The sequence below is a fragment of the Pan troglodytes genome, chromosome 4 (genome assembly GCF_028858775.2).
Source record: "Pan troglodytes isolate AG18354 chromosome 4, NHGRI_mPanTro3-v2.0_pri, whole genome shotgun sequence".
Taxonomy (NCBI): Eukaryota; Metazoa; Chordata; class Mammalia; order Primates; family Hominidae; genus Pan; species Pan troglodytes.
In genome coordinates, this window is record NC_072402.2 from 177,594,747 (window position 1) to 177,608,714 (window position 13,968).

Below are 13,968 nucleotides of genomic sequence, written 5' to 3' on the forward strand. Positions count from 1 at the left end.
GATCCGGGATGGACGGAGGGACCGGGGATGGACAGAGGGATCGGGGATGGACGGAGGGATCCGGGCTGGATGGAGGGACCGGGGATGGACGGAGGGATTGGGGATGGACGGAGGGACCGGGGATGGACGGAGGGACCGTGGATGGACGGAGGGACCGTGGATGGACGGAGGGATCCGGGATGGATGGAGGGATCCGGGATGGACGGAGGGACCGGGGATGGACGGAGGGATCGGGGATGGACGGAGGGATCCGGGCTGGACGGAGGGATCCGGGCTGGACGGAGGGACTGAGGATGGACGGAGGGACCATGGATGGACGGAGGGACCGTGGATGGACGGAGGGATCCTGGATGGACGGAGGGATCCGGGATGGACGGAGGGACCGGGGATGGACGGAGGGACCGGGGATGGACGGAGGGATCCGGGCTGGACGGAGGGACCGGGGATGGACGGAGGGACCGGGGATGGACGGAGGGATCCGGGATGGACGGAGGGACCGGGGATGGACGGAGGGATCCGGGATGGATGGAGGGACCGGGGATGGACGGAGGGATCCGGGATGGACGGAGGGACCGGGGCTGGACGGAGGGATCGGGGATGGACGGAGGGATCCTGGATGGATGGAGGGACCGAGGATGGATGGAGGGACCGAGGATGGATGGAGGGATCCAGGATGGACGGAGGGATCCGGGATGGATGGAGGGATCCGGGATGGACGGAGGGATCCGGGCTGGACGGAGGGACCGGGGATGGACGGAGGGATCGGGGATGGACGGAGGGACCGGGGATGGACGGAGGGACCGGGGATGGACAGAGGGATCCAGGCTGGATGGAGGGACCGAGGATGGATGGAGGGATGCCCAGCCTGCTGTGCTTTGGGAGGCCTGACAGGTGGGCTCTCTCTGCCTGGGAGGTCCAGGGGGGCTTCCTGGAGGAGGAGACACTTGAGCTGAGAGTGGTGAGTGTCTACAGAGGGAGCAGAATTCTTTCTTTTCTGTTCACTCTGGCCTCGGCCTGATAGCTTCCTCCTGCTACTCAAGGCTCCGCCTTTGGGCTGGTGCTGACCCCCAGGGCACAGCCCCTGTCACAGCACCTTGCTGGTTGTCACTGTGGGCCCACGGAGCTGCCTTTCTCGCCAGCCTGGTGCTCCTCAGGGGCTCAGATGGACCCTGCTTCACCTGTGCTGGCCGTGCGGCGCAGCCCGGATGGACATGACCCTGAGCCTCAGCATCTCCACTGCAGTGGATGTCAGGGTGGGAGGACCCTGATAACCTTGCCAAGGTCGGCTGTGAACTGCTCATTCTGCCCCAGGGTCCCCCATGAGGCTGGGTGTCCAAGGGCCAGTGGTCCTGCCCTGGGAACTTTTCCCGGCCTGTCTACCTCAGTGGCGGTCCGCAGGGAGGTCCTACCTCAAAGTTGACGTGTCCATTGGGAAGGCGGTTGGCGCAGCCCTCATTCAGGAAGTAGATGTCTTTGATGAGCAGGCTGAAGAAAGGAATGACAATCTGGAAGAAAGAGGGGGCAGGTCGGCCCCAGCCGGCCCTCCACACAGCGGGCTCCAGGACGGGCGGCAGCCTTGCCAGCAGATAGCTGCCCCAGGGACCTCAGACCCGATCCCAGGATGCAGAGGGCAGGGGAGACTTCCTGGGCTAGCCGGGGCCTTGGGGCTTCACGGGTTACGAGGTGAATTCCTGTGCACCATGGAGGGCAATAAGGACCCCAAAGAAAGGAGCAGGCGTGCATCACCCTGCAGAGCGCCGTGGTGCCGCCGCCCGTCCTGGGGCTGGGTAAGAGATGCACAGTCACGATGACCCTTGAATATTCCTTCCACTGCCTTCTGGGAGGGGCTGGTAGGCCCCCAGTACCCCATCCCCATCCAAAGGTCCACAGGCTCGTGGGCACTGGGAGGTGCAGTCCCTGCTGAACACACTGTTGAAGACACATGGAACAGATGTGCATCAACTGTTCTGAAATTTGGTGGCCTCCTTTTTTTTTTGAGATGGAGTCTCGCTCTGTCGCCCAGGCTGGAGTGCAATGGCGTGATCTCGGCTCACTGCAAGCTCCGCCTCCCAGGTTCAAGTGATTCTCCTGCTTCAGCCTCCCGAGTAGCTGGGATTACAGGCACCTGCCGCCACGCCCGGCTAGTTTTTGTAGTTTTAGTAGAGACGGGGGTTTCACTATGTTGGCCAGGCTGGTGTCGAACTCCTGACCTTGTGATCTGCTCGCCTCAGCCTCCCAAGGTGGCCTCCTTTTTTTAAAAAAAAAAATTTAACAATTTGTCCCCCTCTGTCTTTCTTGATGCTAAGATCTGATCCCGATGCACTTACTGTTAGACCAAAAGCAATTCTTGCTCCACTGCCCGAAGGAAACGGAAGGCTCACGGACCCCGCCTGTGAAGGGCTGCGGGCTGCGTGCAGGCGCCCCCAGACTCTTCACTCCTGACCTCATTGTAGTGGGAGACACAGTTGTAGGAGTAACCTACAAAATGAGGAGGCCTCATCTGGCAAATCTTTGCTAATCCCAACTCCCCACTGCCGGCTGGGTTTAGTCTCCATCTGTGCTCCCACAGAGCCCGCTACTTATGCCTTTATCAAGCCTGCGTGCCTCACTGCTGAGCTATACACAGGATTACTTTCCATCTTTACATGTGAAGCAGGGCTCTCATGACCCCATTTATACATGAGGAAGCTGAGGCCCAGAGAGGTTAAATACCTTGCATAAGCTCACACAGCAGTGAGCAGCGGAAGCAGGGCTGAGTCCCAGGTGGCTCTGCCCTAGTGCCCCGTCCTACCTCTTCCTCACTGTGCCGGGATCAGTGGTCGGGGGTGGATTGTGGGGGTGGTCTGTGTCTGTGCCCTCCCTCAGTGGTGCTGAGTCCCCAGTCCTAGTGCGGGTTCTGGACAGCTGAACTGTGTTGGAATAGGGAGACGCGCCAAGACAGGGAGGGGGTTTAAGGAGTGTGGGACTCCGCACACAGAGGAGGCTCCTCTGGGGCCTGGTCTGGGCTTCCTGGAGGCAGTGGCATTGAGCTGGTCCTCAAGAGGTGGCGCATCCCATACGTGAGCACTTCTCACCCCTTCCGCCACGGCCACGCCACTCAAGGCCACCCCCCAGGTCTGACCTGGTCTCCCTGCCCTCGCAGCAGCCAAATAGGCCTTTGTATCTGCAAATCCACTGCCCTTGCTTCTGACGTGAGAAGTTTAATTATAGCCCCGGTCAGCTTGGAGGTCACGCAGATAAGTGGGCCCTGTGACACAGACTGGGAGAGGGGCGGACAGTTGCCGCCCACAGACAGGAAGCTTAAAGTGCTATGACCACCGAGATCTCCCAGCCCCATCAACAGCCGGGGCACCAGGAAGCTGTGAGCACCACTCTAAGTGTCCTTTCTCCTTCCTCCTTCCTTCCCTCCCTCTGCCCCTCCACCCCTCTCCACCCATAAAGCAGCTTTTGTGGGCCTAGCCCAGACCCGTCTCTCTCTGGAAGTTAGAGGACAATGCGGTTAAAATCAATAGGCAGCTATAAGCCGCCCGCCTCCAGCACCAATGCACAGCATCCCAGCACCCAGAGCTGGAAGGGGCTCAGAACACAGGCATCCGAATCCCAGTCTGTCTACCTGCCCCACAGCCCCTGTGTCCCAGCGGAGATGAAGGAAGCAGTGCGGAGCGCCCAGGCCATGGCTGACGGCTCCCAGCCCAGCTCGGCACGAAGCTCCTGTACACCGACTCTGCATCCAACCTAGGCCCGTAGCCAGTGCCCTGCGACCACCACACACACCCACTGCCTGGGAACAGGAGGCAGCCTGGCGGTGTGCAGACCACGAGCTTCAGAGCCAGACAGGCTGGAGTGTGATCCTGGCTCTGCCACCTACCTGCAGTGTGAGTGGACTAGTGAGGTCTCCCGCCCGAGACTCAGTCTGCTGATCTGGGAATTGGCAATGCTGATGCCCCCATAGAGTCGTTGTCAGAATTCAGTTGGGGTATGGAGGCCAAGTGGCTGGAATGAGGCAGGTGCTCAGTGACATGAGGTTCCTACCCCTGCTGTCTGGCTTCCCGGGCTCCGGCTCCTGGCAGGCCGCCACCTGCCCTGGGATTTGAGGTCTCGCATCCCTGGGTGCTGCTCCCCTCTGCAGCAGATCCCTGCCTGGGACCCAGAGGCATTGACACACTCACAGCCTGAACAGGAAAGGCCAGCTGGACAGGACAGAGCCATCCGTGTGGCTGGTGTCTGCCCCTTGGGTGGAGGGCCAAGAAGGCCCGGCAGGTGGCACAAGCGTGCCCACCTCAGCTTGCTTCCCTAACCTGCCCCCTGGCTTCCCTCCAGTGCAATTCCAGGGGCCCCTGAATTTCAACAACAGCGATGTGTTCTGTTATCCTCAAGCTGGAGACAGACATGCACGAACCACAGCAGGGACCTGATCCCACTAATGTTCCCGCATGGCACGGGCCTTCAAAGGTACAACAAGTCTTGGAGTTTCCTCTCCATAGAGATGAACAACTCTAATCATCAGGATGGTAACAGGTTTCAAGACAGAGGATCATTGCAATCCCAGAGCCTGTGCATGACTCTCTGTACCACAGGCCATGAGTAGAATTTGGAGGAAAAATAAAATTGATCAGGTCCGCAAAGGCCCCACAAATGCAGGGATATAAGAATACAGGCTGTGGCTGGGCGCAGTGGCTCACGCATGTAATCCCAGCACTTTGGGAGGTCGAGGCAGGGAAATCACCTGAGGTCAGGAGTTTAAGACCATCCTGGCCAATATGGTGAAACTCCGCCTCTACTAAAAATACAAAAATTAGCCGGGCATGGTAGCATGTGCCTATAATCCCAGCTACTTGGGAGGCTGAGGCAGGAAAATCGCTTGAACCCAGGAGGTGGAGGTTGCAGTGAGCCAAGATTGCACCACTGCACTTCAGCCTGGGCGACACAGAGAGACTCCATCTCCAAAAAAAAAAAAAAAAAAAAAAAAAAAAAAAACGAGCTGTGAACAGGGAGTTTGGGTGAGGAAAAAGCTTGGTTCAGTGATTGCCAAAAATGTAAATGTGATCTGAGGCCACATAAATAAAAGTATTACGTTTACAATCAGGGAGGTGGAAGATCCTGTGTACCTGGCACCTCAATTTTATCTGAAACCGAAGAAATTTTGACAAATGGAGCTGTTTAGGGACCAAAGGGCCCCAAGTGGGGAGGAGCCTGGAAACTGTAGTGTGGCAGGGCAGGGCTGGGGCCGCTGACTCAGGAGAAGAGAGGAGAGGCCACGGGGGCTCTGAAGAACTGGTGAGCAGAAGACAAAGTGGCCTCACTCGCGTGGCCCCCCAAGAAAGGATGACCCCAGGCAGCCCGGCTTCAGGCCCTCATGAAGCACTTCCTATCAGTCAGAGCTGTCTGAGGCTGGCTTCCCTCAGGTTTTGGGAGGTGCTGAGTTCCCCACGCTGGAGGCATGCAAGCAAGGAGACCTGGCTGTCTATTACTGATGCTGCAGGGGGCAGGAGCTGCAGCAAGTGAACTCTGAGCCAGCACCCAGGTTCCCTGCCGCAGCCCCCCTGGGCCAACGTGGCCCCGACCTACCTTCTCTCGGCTGCTGTGGGCCGTCAGGGAGCGGTGGACCGCCCCTCGCAGGGCTGTCCTGTAGTTGCAGAAATTCCCCGTTGGGTCCATCTGGTGCTGGAAGGAGACAGGGAGGCGTGTGGGCAGTTCTGTCCAGGGGGTGGCCGGAGGCACCCGGCAGCCCAGCAGCCTCATTTACCTCGAGGATGAAAAACTTGGCCGTCCTCACTTTGGCCCAGGTCTTCTTCAGCCTGGAGACAGGGCTCATGTTCATGCCGGCTGGAAGAGGGAGGAGGGTTGGAGAGGGCTGCTCCTGGGACAGGGGGGCCTCTGCGGAGCTGCAGCCCCTTGGACTGCACCCTGACCAGGGCTGGGGTCTGCAGGGCTCAGCCTGTCACATGGTGGGTGGGTGAGGGGGTGCTGGTGGACATCATGGTCAGGTGGGCCTGCTGCCACCATGCTGGTCCCATTCTGTACCGAGCACCTGCACTGGGCCCTCGTTCTCTCTGGGTCTGGGGACATACCACCAAGCCCTCACCAAACATCCTGAGGGGGTTGGGCTTGCCTCAAAAGGGGCGGCTCCCCAGGACCTCTGAGGTGGGGACATGGGGCTGCCCAGGCCTTCAGAGAGCCCGGCCCACGCCCTCCCGCTGCTCAGAGGCGGGCCCTGGCTTGCACTCTGCCTGCCTGGCTGCACCCACTCCGGCCTCTCGGGGGACCCGTGCACTGGGGGCCGCAGGCCGGGCCGGCCCACTCACAGATGATGGCCATGAGGGAGTTGAAGTTGCCAATGTTGAAGCACTCGCGGGCCACGTCGATGAAGAACTCAATCACCTGGGCCCTCTGCTTCTTCTTGGCTGGCTGGGGACAGGGCGGCAGAGCCTCAGTGGTGACACGCCTCCACCCTGCCCTGACCAGGCCCGCTCCCCTCACCCGGCCCTCTTCGCCTTCTCTAACCCACTGCACAGCGGAGGCACTTGAGGCTCAGGGTAAACTGGGCCTCAGAGCGCTTCATGGGCTGAGCCGGCAGAGCCCAGTGCCACAGAGGGCTGGGTGGGCCCGGTGGGGGCACGGGTACCCCCTGCAGCCCTGGAGCTGCTGAGAGGCACCTTCAGGAGAGGCTCCATGGCTCCCCTCCAGCGCCCTCCTCCCTCTGGGCCCAGCTCCCACCCCACTCCTCCCCTGAATTAGAGAGCCCCACCCACGTGCCCCCAGCCCTGGGCTTTCTCCCCTCACTGGGGTACAAGCTGGCCCTGAGGCCTGTCCCTCGAGCAGCCCCTCCGCTCTCTCCATCTGACAACTGCGTGACCGGTAAACCCTTGTCTGTGGCCAGGCGCTCGGGACTTCAGACCCCTGTGATGCGCAGAACCACACCGTGTCCTTCCCCAGCCATCCTGGGCTGCAGCTGGCACCCTGGGGGGCTCAGGCCAGGCTTCGCCCAGGCTCGGCCCTCTCGCCTGCAGCCAGCGGCGTGAGGGTAGGAAGTGGGCTGGGCCGGTGGGGCCCGCGTTGCATTCTTTCCACACAGGTCGGTGTTGCTTGCCTACCAAAGATGCAGCAAGGGGTCTTTACTGCCACCAAGAAGTGGGGTGTTGTGCTCTGAGATGTGTCACCAAACCCCCTTCCAGGGGCTGTCTTGGCCACAGAGAGCTGCGCACCCAAGGCTGGCCCTGTCCTTTGAAGGGCAGCCCGCCCTGTGATGGGGGCTGAGCCAGGTGGGGGACAGAGGCCAACTCCTGTGTCCATCGCCACGTCGCATGGGGCCGCCTCCTCTCTACTCTTCTCCGCAGGTGTGGACCCCTCATGAACATGTGCCCCATATTCAGTCTCAGCACCTGCTGCGGAGAGCCCAGCCTGGCCCAGCGCTGCCTCCAGCCTGGCCCTGAGATGAGCAGCCCCCTGGGCTTCAGCTCAAGGTGAGAGAGTGGGTTCAGAGGAGGGTCCCTCTGCTGCAAGGAGGAGGATGGGTGGGTGTGGCCAGGCGGGACCGCGACTCAGAGACAAGCACGTCTGGCTCCAGGCTGCTGAGTCTTGCTGCTTTCCAGGAGCAGCTAGAACCACGGGCTTTTACGTGCATCTCCCAGTGCTCAAAGGTCGGCTCTCATCCACCTCTAGGTCCCGAGCCAGCCAAACGAGGCCCGCTGCAGGCCAGGCTGCCCAAGGCAGGCCGGCACAGATGGAGAGAGCAGAGCCACTGGGGCTGGGAGTGACGGCCTCTCACTCCTTCAGCAAACCCTCTCCAGCACCCTCTGTGCCTGGCCGGTGGATCTGGCCTGGGTTCCACCTGGAGGGAAATGTCACTGTAGGAAAGCTGGTGTCACCTGGAGTCCTGGAGGGGTGCCCAGCCTGGCCTTGGACTTAGAAATGAATAAGACTCAAGGTGTCCTTCCGGTTCCTTCCCCCGTGGGCTCCTCCCAACTCCGGCCGCCTGGGGCTATGCCAGGTGGTGCCCACCCTGGCTGTCTACTCACCATGCAGATCTCAGTTGCCACCAGGTAGCACAGCCTGTTGAACCATTTCACGTAAGCCTCTAGGTTGCTGGTCTTGTCACTGAAGCAGGGCTAGAAAAAACACACCACACAGGACCACATTCTGAGCCTTTTTGTCTATCATCTTTTAGAATATGAAGTCAGTTCATGATCCTTACGATCTGGGAAATGTTAAAACCCCCAAACCATCCAGAAATACCAAAGATTTGGTATGTACGCTTTCAGTCCTTTTAAAAATACATTTTTTTTTTTTTGAGATGGAGTCTCGCTCTGTCGCCCAGGCTGGAGTGCAGTGGCGCGATCTCGGCTCACTGCAAGCTCCGCCTCCCGGGTTCACGCCATTCTCCTGCCTCAGCCTCCCAAGTAGCTGGGACTACAGGCGCCCGCCACCATGCCCGGCTAATTTTTTGTATTTTTAGTAGAGATGGGGTTTCACCGTGTTACCCAGAATGGTCTCCATCTCCTGACCTCGTGATCCGCCCACCTCGGCCTCCCAAAGTGCTGGGATTACAGGCGTGAGCCACTGCGCCCGGCTAAAAATACATTTTAAAATGTAACTTCACACACACACACACACACACAAACCTCATTATTCCTGGATCCTGTATTTGCAAATTTGCCTGCTCTCTAAAATGTATTCGTAACCCCAAAAACTTGTGTCACTTTCGTGGTCATCTGTACACATGTGTGTGGTGGCAAAAATATCGAAGTCATGAGCGTCCGCGAGCATCTCCAGAGGAGGCTAAGCAATGCTCTGTCCCGCATCACACGCTCAGACTTGGCCTACTGAGTAGCATGTCCTTTGCATTTTCATGCTTTTTGCTGATAATTTCATTGGTGAGAAAGGCCCCCAAGCATGGTGCTGAAGTGCCGTCTAGTATTCCCACGCGCACAAAGGCTGCTCACAGAGAAAAGGTGTGTGACATCAGCATTCAGTGCTGTGAGTAACAGCACTGTTAGCCATGAGATCAATAGTAATCAATAATTTATATTAAATAATGTCTTTAAACATAAGCACACATAAAACAAGGTGATATATTGATCCGCTGGCAAAAGCCTTGTGATGAGAGTCTCACAGGAGCCTAACCTTGCATTTACCCCGGGAGCGACAGTTCTGTGCTCCCTCACTCAGTGCTGTAGCTGCCGGGAGGAATGGGCACCAGCTGTGTGTATGCATGCATCTATCATAACCATATATGTTCCCATGCCTTGCTATGCGAACCTTTCCCTGTGCCATAACATATCCTTTGGAAACAAAATTTTTAAATGGATTTAGAACTTTCCACTGTATAATATACCACCATTTAAAAGATGAAACTTAACCTAAATGTGTTTGTTAAAACTGCCAGGGTAGGCCGAGCGCAGTGGCTCATGCCTGTAATCCCAACACTTTGGGAGACCAAGGTGGGTGGATCACCTGAGGTCCGGAGTTCAGGAACAGCCTGGTCAACATGATGAAACTCTGTCTCTACTAAATATACAAAAATTAGCTGGATGTGGTGGTGGTCGCCTGTAATCCCAGCTACTCAGGAGGCTGAGGCAGGAGAATCGCTTGAACCCGGGAGGCAGAGGTTGCAGTGAGCCGAGATTGTGCCACCGCACTCCAGCCTGGGAAACAAGAGCGAAACTTCATCTAAAAAAAAAAAAAAAAAAAAAAAAAAAACTAAAACAAAAACAAAAAACAAAAAAAATCCCCAAAAAACTGCCAGGGTAACTTTCAATAAATAGAGGGGAAGATGGAACGGAGGACCTATTCGTTCAAAGGAAGCAAAGGAAGGAGCAAAAGGAAACAGATAAGGAAGATAACTATATAGTACAACAGAAGATAGCAAGAGCAAATTCTTATGGATTAGTGATTACAACACTGTAATTAAAAAATGCAGCTGCTTGCCACTTTCAAGAGATACACTCCAAACACAAGGATATAAGTAAAAAAAAAGAAAAATATATATCTGATAAATGTTACGTAACTATATTAACATTGAACAAAATAGACTTTAAGGCAACAAAAAAGACCCTAAGGCAAAAAGCTTTAGGAGAAGTTAGGGAGTAATTGCATAATGATAAAAGGGTCAGCTCATCAGGGATATGTCACAAGTCTTAACTTGATTGCAGCTAGTAACATAGGTTCAATATATGGAGGCAAAAACAATCAGAAAGCTGAAGTTCTTTATAAGGAGAAGTTGAGTCCTACAGTCACGTGGAAGATTTTAACACACATGACAGGTTAGGGAGATTGAAAAAGAAAAACAAAACAGAACCCAGGATGAATACGAATCTCAACAACACAATTTGAAGCAATAAACAAACACGGAAACTTGAACTTAACTACTTGAGAATACGCATTCTTTTCAAATGTTCAGAAACTTAAAAAATTTTTTGAAATAATCTATGTTTCAAAGATGAAATCATAATGGAATTAGAATGATAATGAAAATGTTAAAAAATAAAACTTGGAGGCTGTAAATAAAAATTTATGTAAAGAGAAATCAACCATCTTTCATGCTTTTATTAGAAAAGGATAAAAACAAGCTGAACATCCAGCATAAGAAACTAGAAAAAGAATAACAGTAGAAATCCAAAGAAAGTAGATGGAAGGAAATAATAAAGAGTAGAGAAGAAAGAAATGAAATAGTAAAAAAAAACTGCAGTCTACAGAATCAACAAAGTCAAAAGATCTTTATTTGAAAACATTAATAAAATTGATGAACCTCGGATAAGATTGATAAAGAAACAAAGAGAGGTGTAAATAATCAAAATACTAGAGATGGATCAATGTAGATGTGAAGAAATTAAAAAGATACCTAGAGAATATTACAAATAATTTTATGTCTATAAATTTGGAAACTTAGGGGAAATGGCCAAATTCCTAGGAAAATATAAATTACAAAACAGACTAAAGAAGAAACATAAAACCTAAATAGTCCTAAAACCACTAAATCAATAACAAGAATAAACAACGAAACAAACAAACAAACAAGAATAACCTTGAATCAGTACACGAAAGTCATCCCTCAAAGAAAATACTCGGGAGGCTGAGGCAGGAGAATGGCGTGAACCCGGGAGGCAGAGCTCGCAGTGAGCCGAGATCGCGCCACTGCACTCCAGCCTGGGCGACAGAGCGAGACTCTGTCTCAAAAAAAAAAAAAAGAAAAAGAAAAAGAAAATACCAAGCCTAGATGGTTCCACTGGCTAATTCTACAAAATGCTCCAAGAACAGGTAATTCCAGTCTTTCAGGAAGAATAGAGATCAGGGTAAGAGAAACAAAGACTACACAAGAACAGTATCAGAAGGGGAAATAACAGTTCAGTCTCACTGACGATTATAGTTGCAGAAATCCTAAAACATTAGCAAACCAAATCCAGGGATGTGTGAAAAAGATAATGATTTCATTTATCCCAGTTTCGTTTATCTCAGAAATGCAAAGTTGGTTCAACATTGATTAAAAAAACAGCCTGGCGCAGTGGCTCACGCCTGTAATCCCAGCACTTTGGGAGGCCAAGGAGGGTGGATCACTTGAGGTCGGGAGTTCGGGAACAGCCTGACCAACATGGTGAAATCCTATCTCTACTAAAAATACAAAAATAGCTGAGCTTGGTGGTGGGCACCTGTAATCCTAGCTATTTGGAAGGCTGAGGCAGGAGAATCTCTTGAATCCAGGAGGCGGACGTTGTAGTGAGCAAAGATCGTGCTATTGCACTCCAGCCTGGGCAACAAGTGCAAAACTCCGTCTCAAACAACAACAGCAATAAAAAACTAGGCCAGGTGAGGTGGCTCACACCTGTAATCCCAGCACTTTGGGAGGCCAATGCAAGCAGATCTCTTGAGCTCAGGAGTTCTAGATCAGTCCAGGCAAACATGGAGAAACGCTGTCTCCACAAAAAATACCAAAATTAGCCAGGTATGGAGGCATGTGCCTGTAGTCCCAGCTACTTGGGGGGCTGAGGCAGGAGGATCACTTGAGCCCGGGAGGTTGAGGCTGCAGTGAGCTGTGTTCACATCACTGTACTCCAGCCTGGGAAAAAGAGCAAGACTCTGTCTCAAAAACAACAAAAACAACAACAACAACAAAAAACCCAAAACAAACAAAAGAAACATTTATTTTAAAAACTAATATAAATAATCAGCTAACAGTTTAAAGGAGAAGAGAATATGTGAGTAACAGATCCAGAAAAAATAAATGAAATTTAACAACCATTCATGATGAGAATTCTGAGAAAACTAGGAAGGAACAGGATACTTCCTTAAGCTGATAATAGACATCTCAAGAAATCCTGTAGCAAACATCATACTCTATTGGGACACGTTAAAAGCATTCCTTTGAAAATTAGGATAAAATAAGGATGCCAGCTATCAATACTTCTATTTGACATTGTACCAGAGGTGCAAGTTAGCACAATAAGTTAGTCAGGCCGGGCGTGGTGGTTCATGCCTGTAATCCCAGCACTTTGGGAGTCCAAGGCGGGCGGATCACCTGAGGTCGGGAGTTCGAGACCAGCCTGACCAACATGGAGAACCCTTGTCTCTACTAAAAATACAAAATTAGCCAGGCATGGTGGCACATGCCTGTAATCCCAGCTACTCGGGAGGCTGAGGCAGGAGAATCGCTTGAACCCGGGAGGCGGAGGTTGCAATGAGCTGGGATCGTGCCATTGCCCTCCAGCCTGGGCAACAAGAGTGAAACTCCGTCTCAAGAAAACAAACAAACAAACAAAAAACAAAAAAGTTAGATTGGGTAGTGTTACTCTGCAATAACAAACAATCTCAACATTTCAGAGATTTAAAATGATAGATTAAAGTCTATCACTCTTGTCTAATTCCTATTTGTGGAGGGTTCTATTCTATGACTACCACAGAACTAAAAAGAATAAGGATTGGAAAGGAGGAAACAAAACTGTCATTACTCTCAGATGTACCTGTCTATGTGAAAAACCTCAAAGAATACAAATTATTAGAATTAATAAGCATTTACGATGTTGTCAAATTTAAACTTGATATACAAAAGTAAATTACATTCATTAAACCAGCAACAAGCAGACAGGACATACAATAAATACACACTGGAGGTAATGGAAAAATATGGAGTCCTGTGCTTATTTATTTATTTATTATTATTTTTTTTTGAGACGGAGTCTCGCTCCGTTGCCCAGGCTGGAGTGCGGTGGCACGATCTCGGCTCACTGCAACCTCCGCCTCCCGGGTTCAAGCGATTCTCCTGCCTCAGCCTCCCGAGTAGCTGGGACAACAGGCACCCGCCACCACGCCGGGCTAATTTTTTGTATTTTTAGTAGAGACGGGGTTTCACCATGTTAACCAGGATGGTCTTGATCTCCTGACCTTGTGATCCACCCGCCTCGGCCTCCCAAAGTGCTGGGATTACAGGCGTGAGCCACCGCGCCCGGCTGGCTATTTTCATAATAATACAATGTTACTGCCTTTTCCACTGTGTTGAAATTTGTACGGATGGTGCAAAAGCAATGGTGGGGAAAATTGCCCAGAAGAAGAAAAAAGGGAGTGTGACTTAAGAATGCCCTAAATGAGGCAAAACTTTTAACTTTTATTCAGTCTAGTTTTCTGAGGTTTTCCATATTCTATGTGACGTAACGGTTTGTGCACAAGGAGCCCTCCTGTTGCATACAGAAAGTGTGCTGGTTGTCTGGAGGGAAAGCACTTCATTCCCTCGTGAGCTGAACGGGCCACTGTTTTCTTGGAGCACCGTTTCTGCTCTAAAGAAGGACTCCTAGACGCACTGTGGTAATGCAGACTTCAGTGTTTGGCTGACATTTCCTTGAAAATGAACAAAATGAACCTGTCATTTAAAGAAGAACAATTGAAATTAGGGAAAATATTTTATTTGGATGGTTTCTATAAACAAGGGACTATAATTCTTGTACATTATTTTTCATCTTTGCTGTTTCTTTGAGCGGTCTA

General features: G+C 52.4%; 1 protein-coding gene across 2 annotated transcripts in view; it reads right to left on the reverse strand.

Moving 5' to 3' along the window:
- Nucleotides 1-13,968, reverse strand: part of RASGEF1C (RasGEF domain family member 1C) — a 117,820-nt gene that overhangs the window by 12,405 nt on the left and 91,447 nt on the right. For both annotated transcript variants that reach the window (XM_024356880.3, XM_024356881.3), the window contains exons 7-11: nt 8,019-8,108; nt 6,306-6,408; nt 5,747-5,826; nt 5,569-5,664; nt 1,410-1,505 (exon numbers count right to left, since the gene is read on the reverse strand). In XM_024356880.3, coding sequence (XP_024212648.1) covers nt 1,410-1,505; nt 5,569-5,664; nt 5,747-5,826; nt 6,306-6,408; nt 8,019-8,108 — 465 coding nt within the window. The remainder of the gene's footprint in view (nt 1-1,409; nt 1,506-5,568; nt 5,665-5,746; nt 5,827-6,305; nt 6,409-8,018; nt 8,109-13,968) is intronic.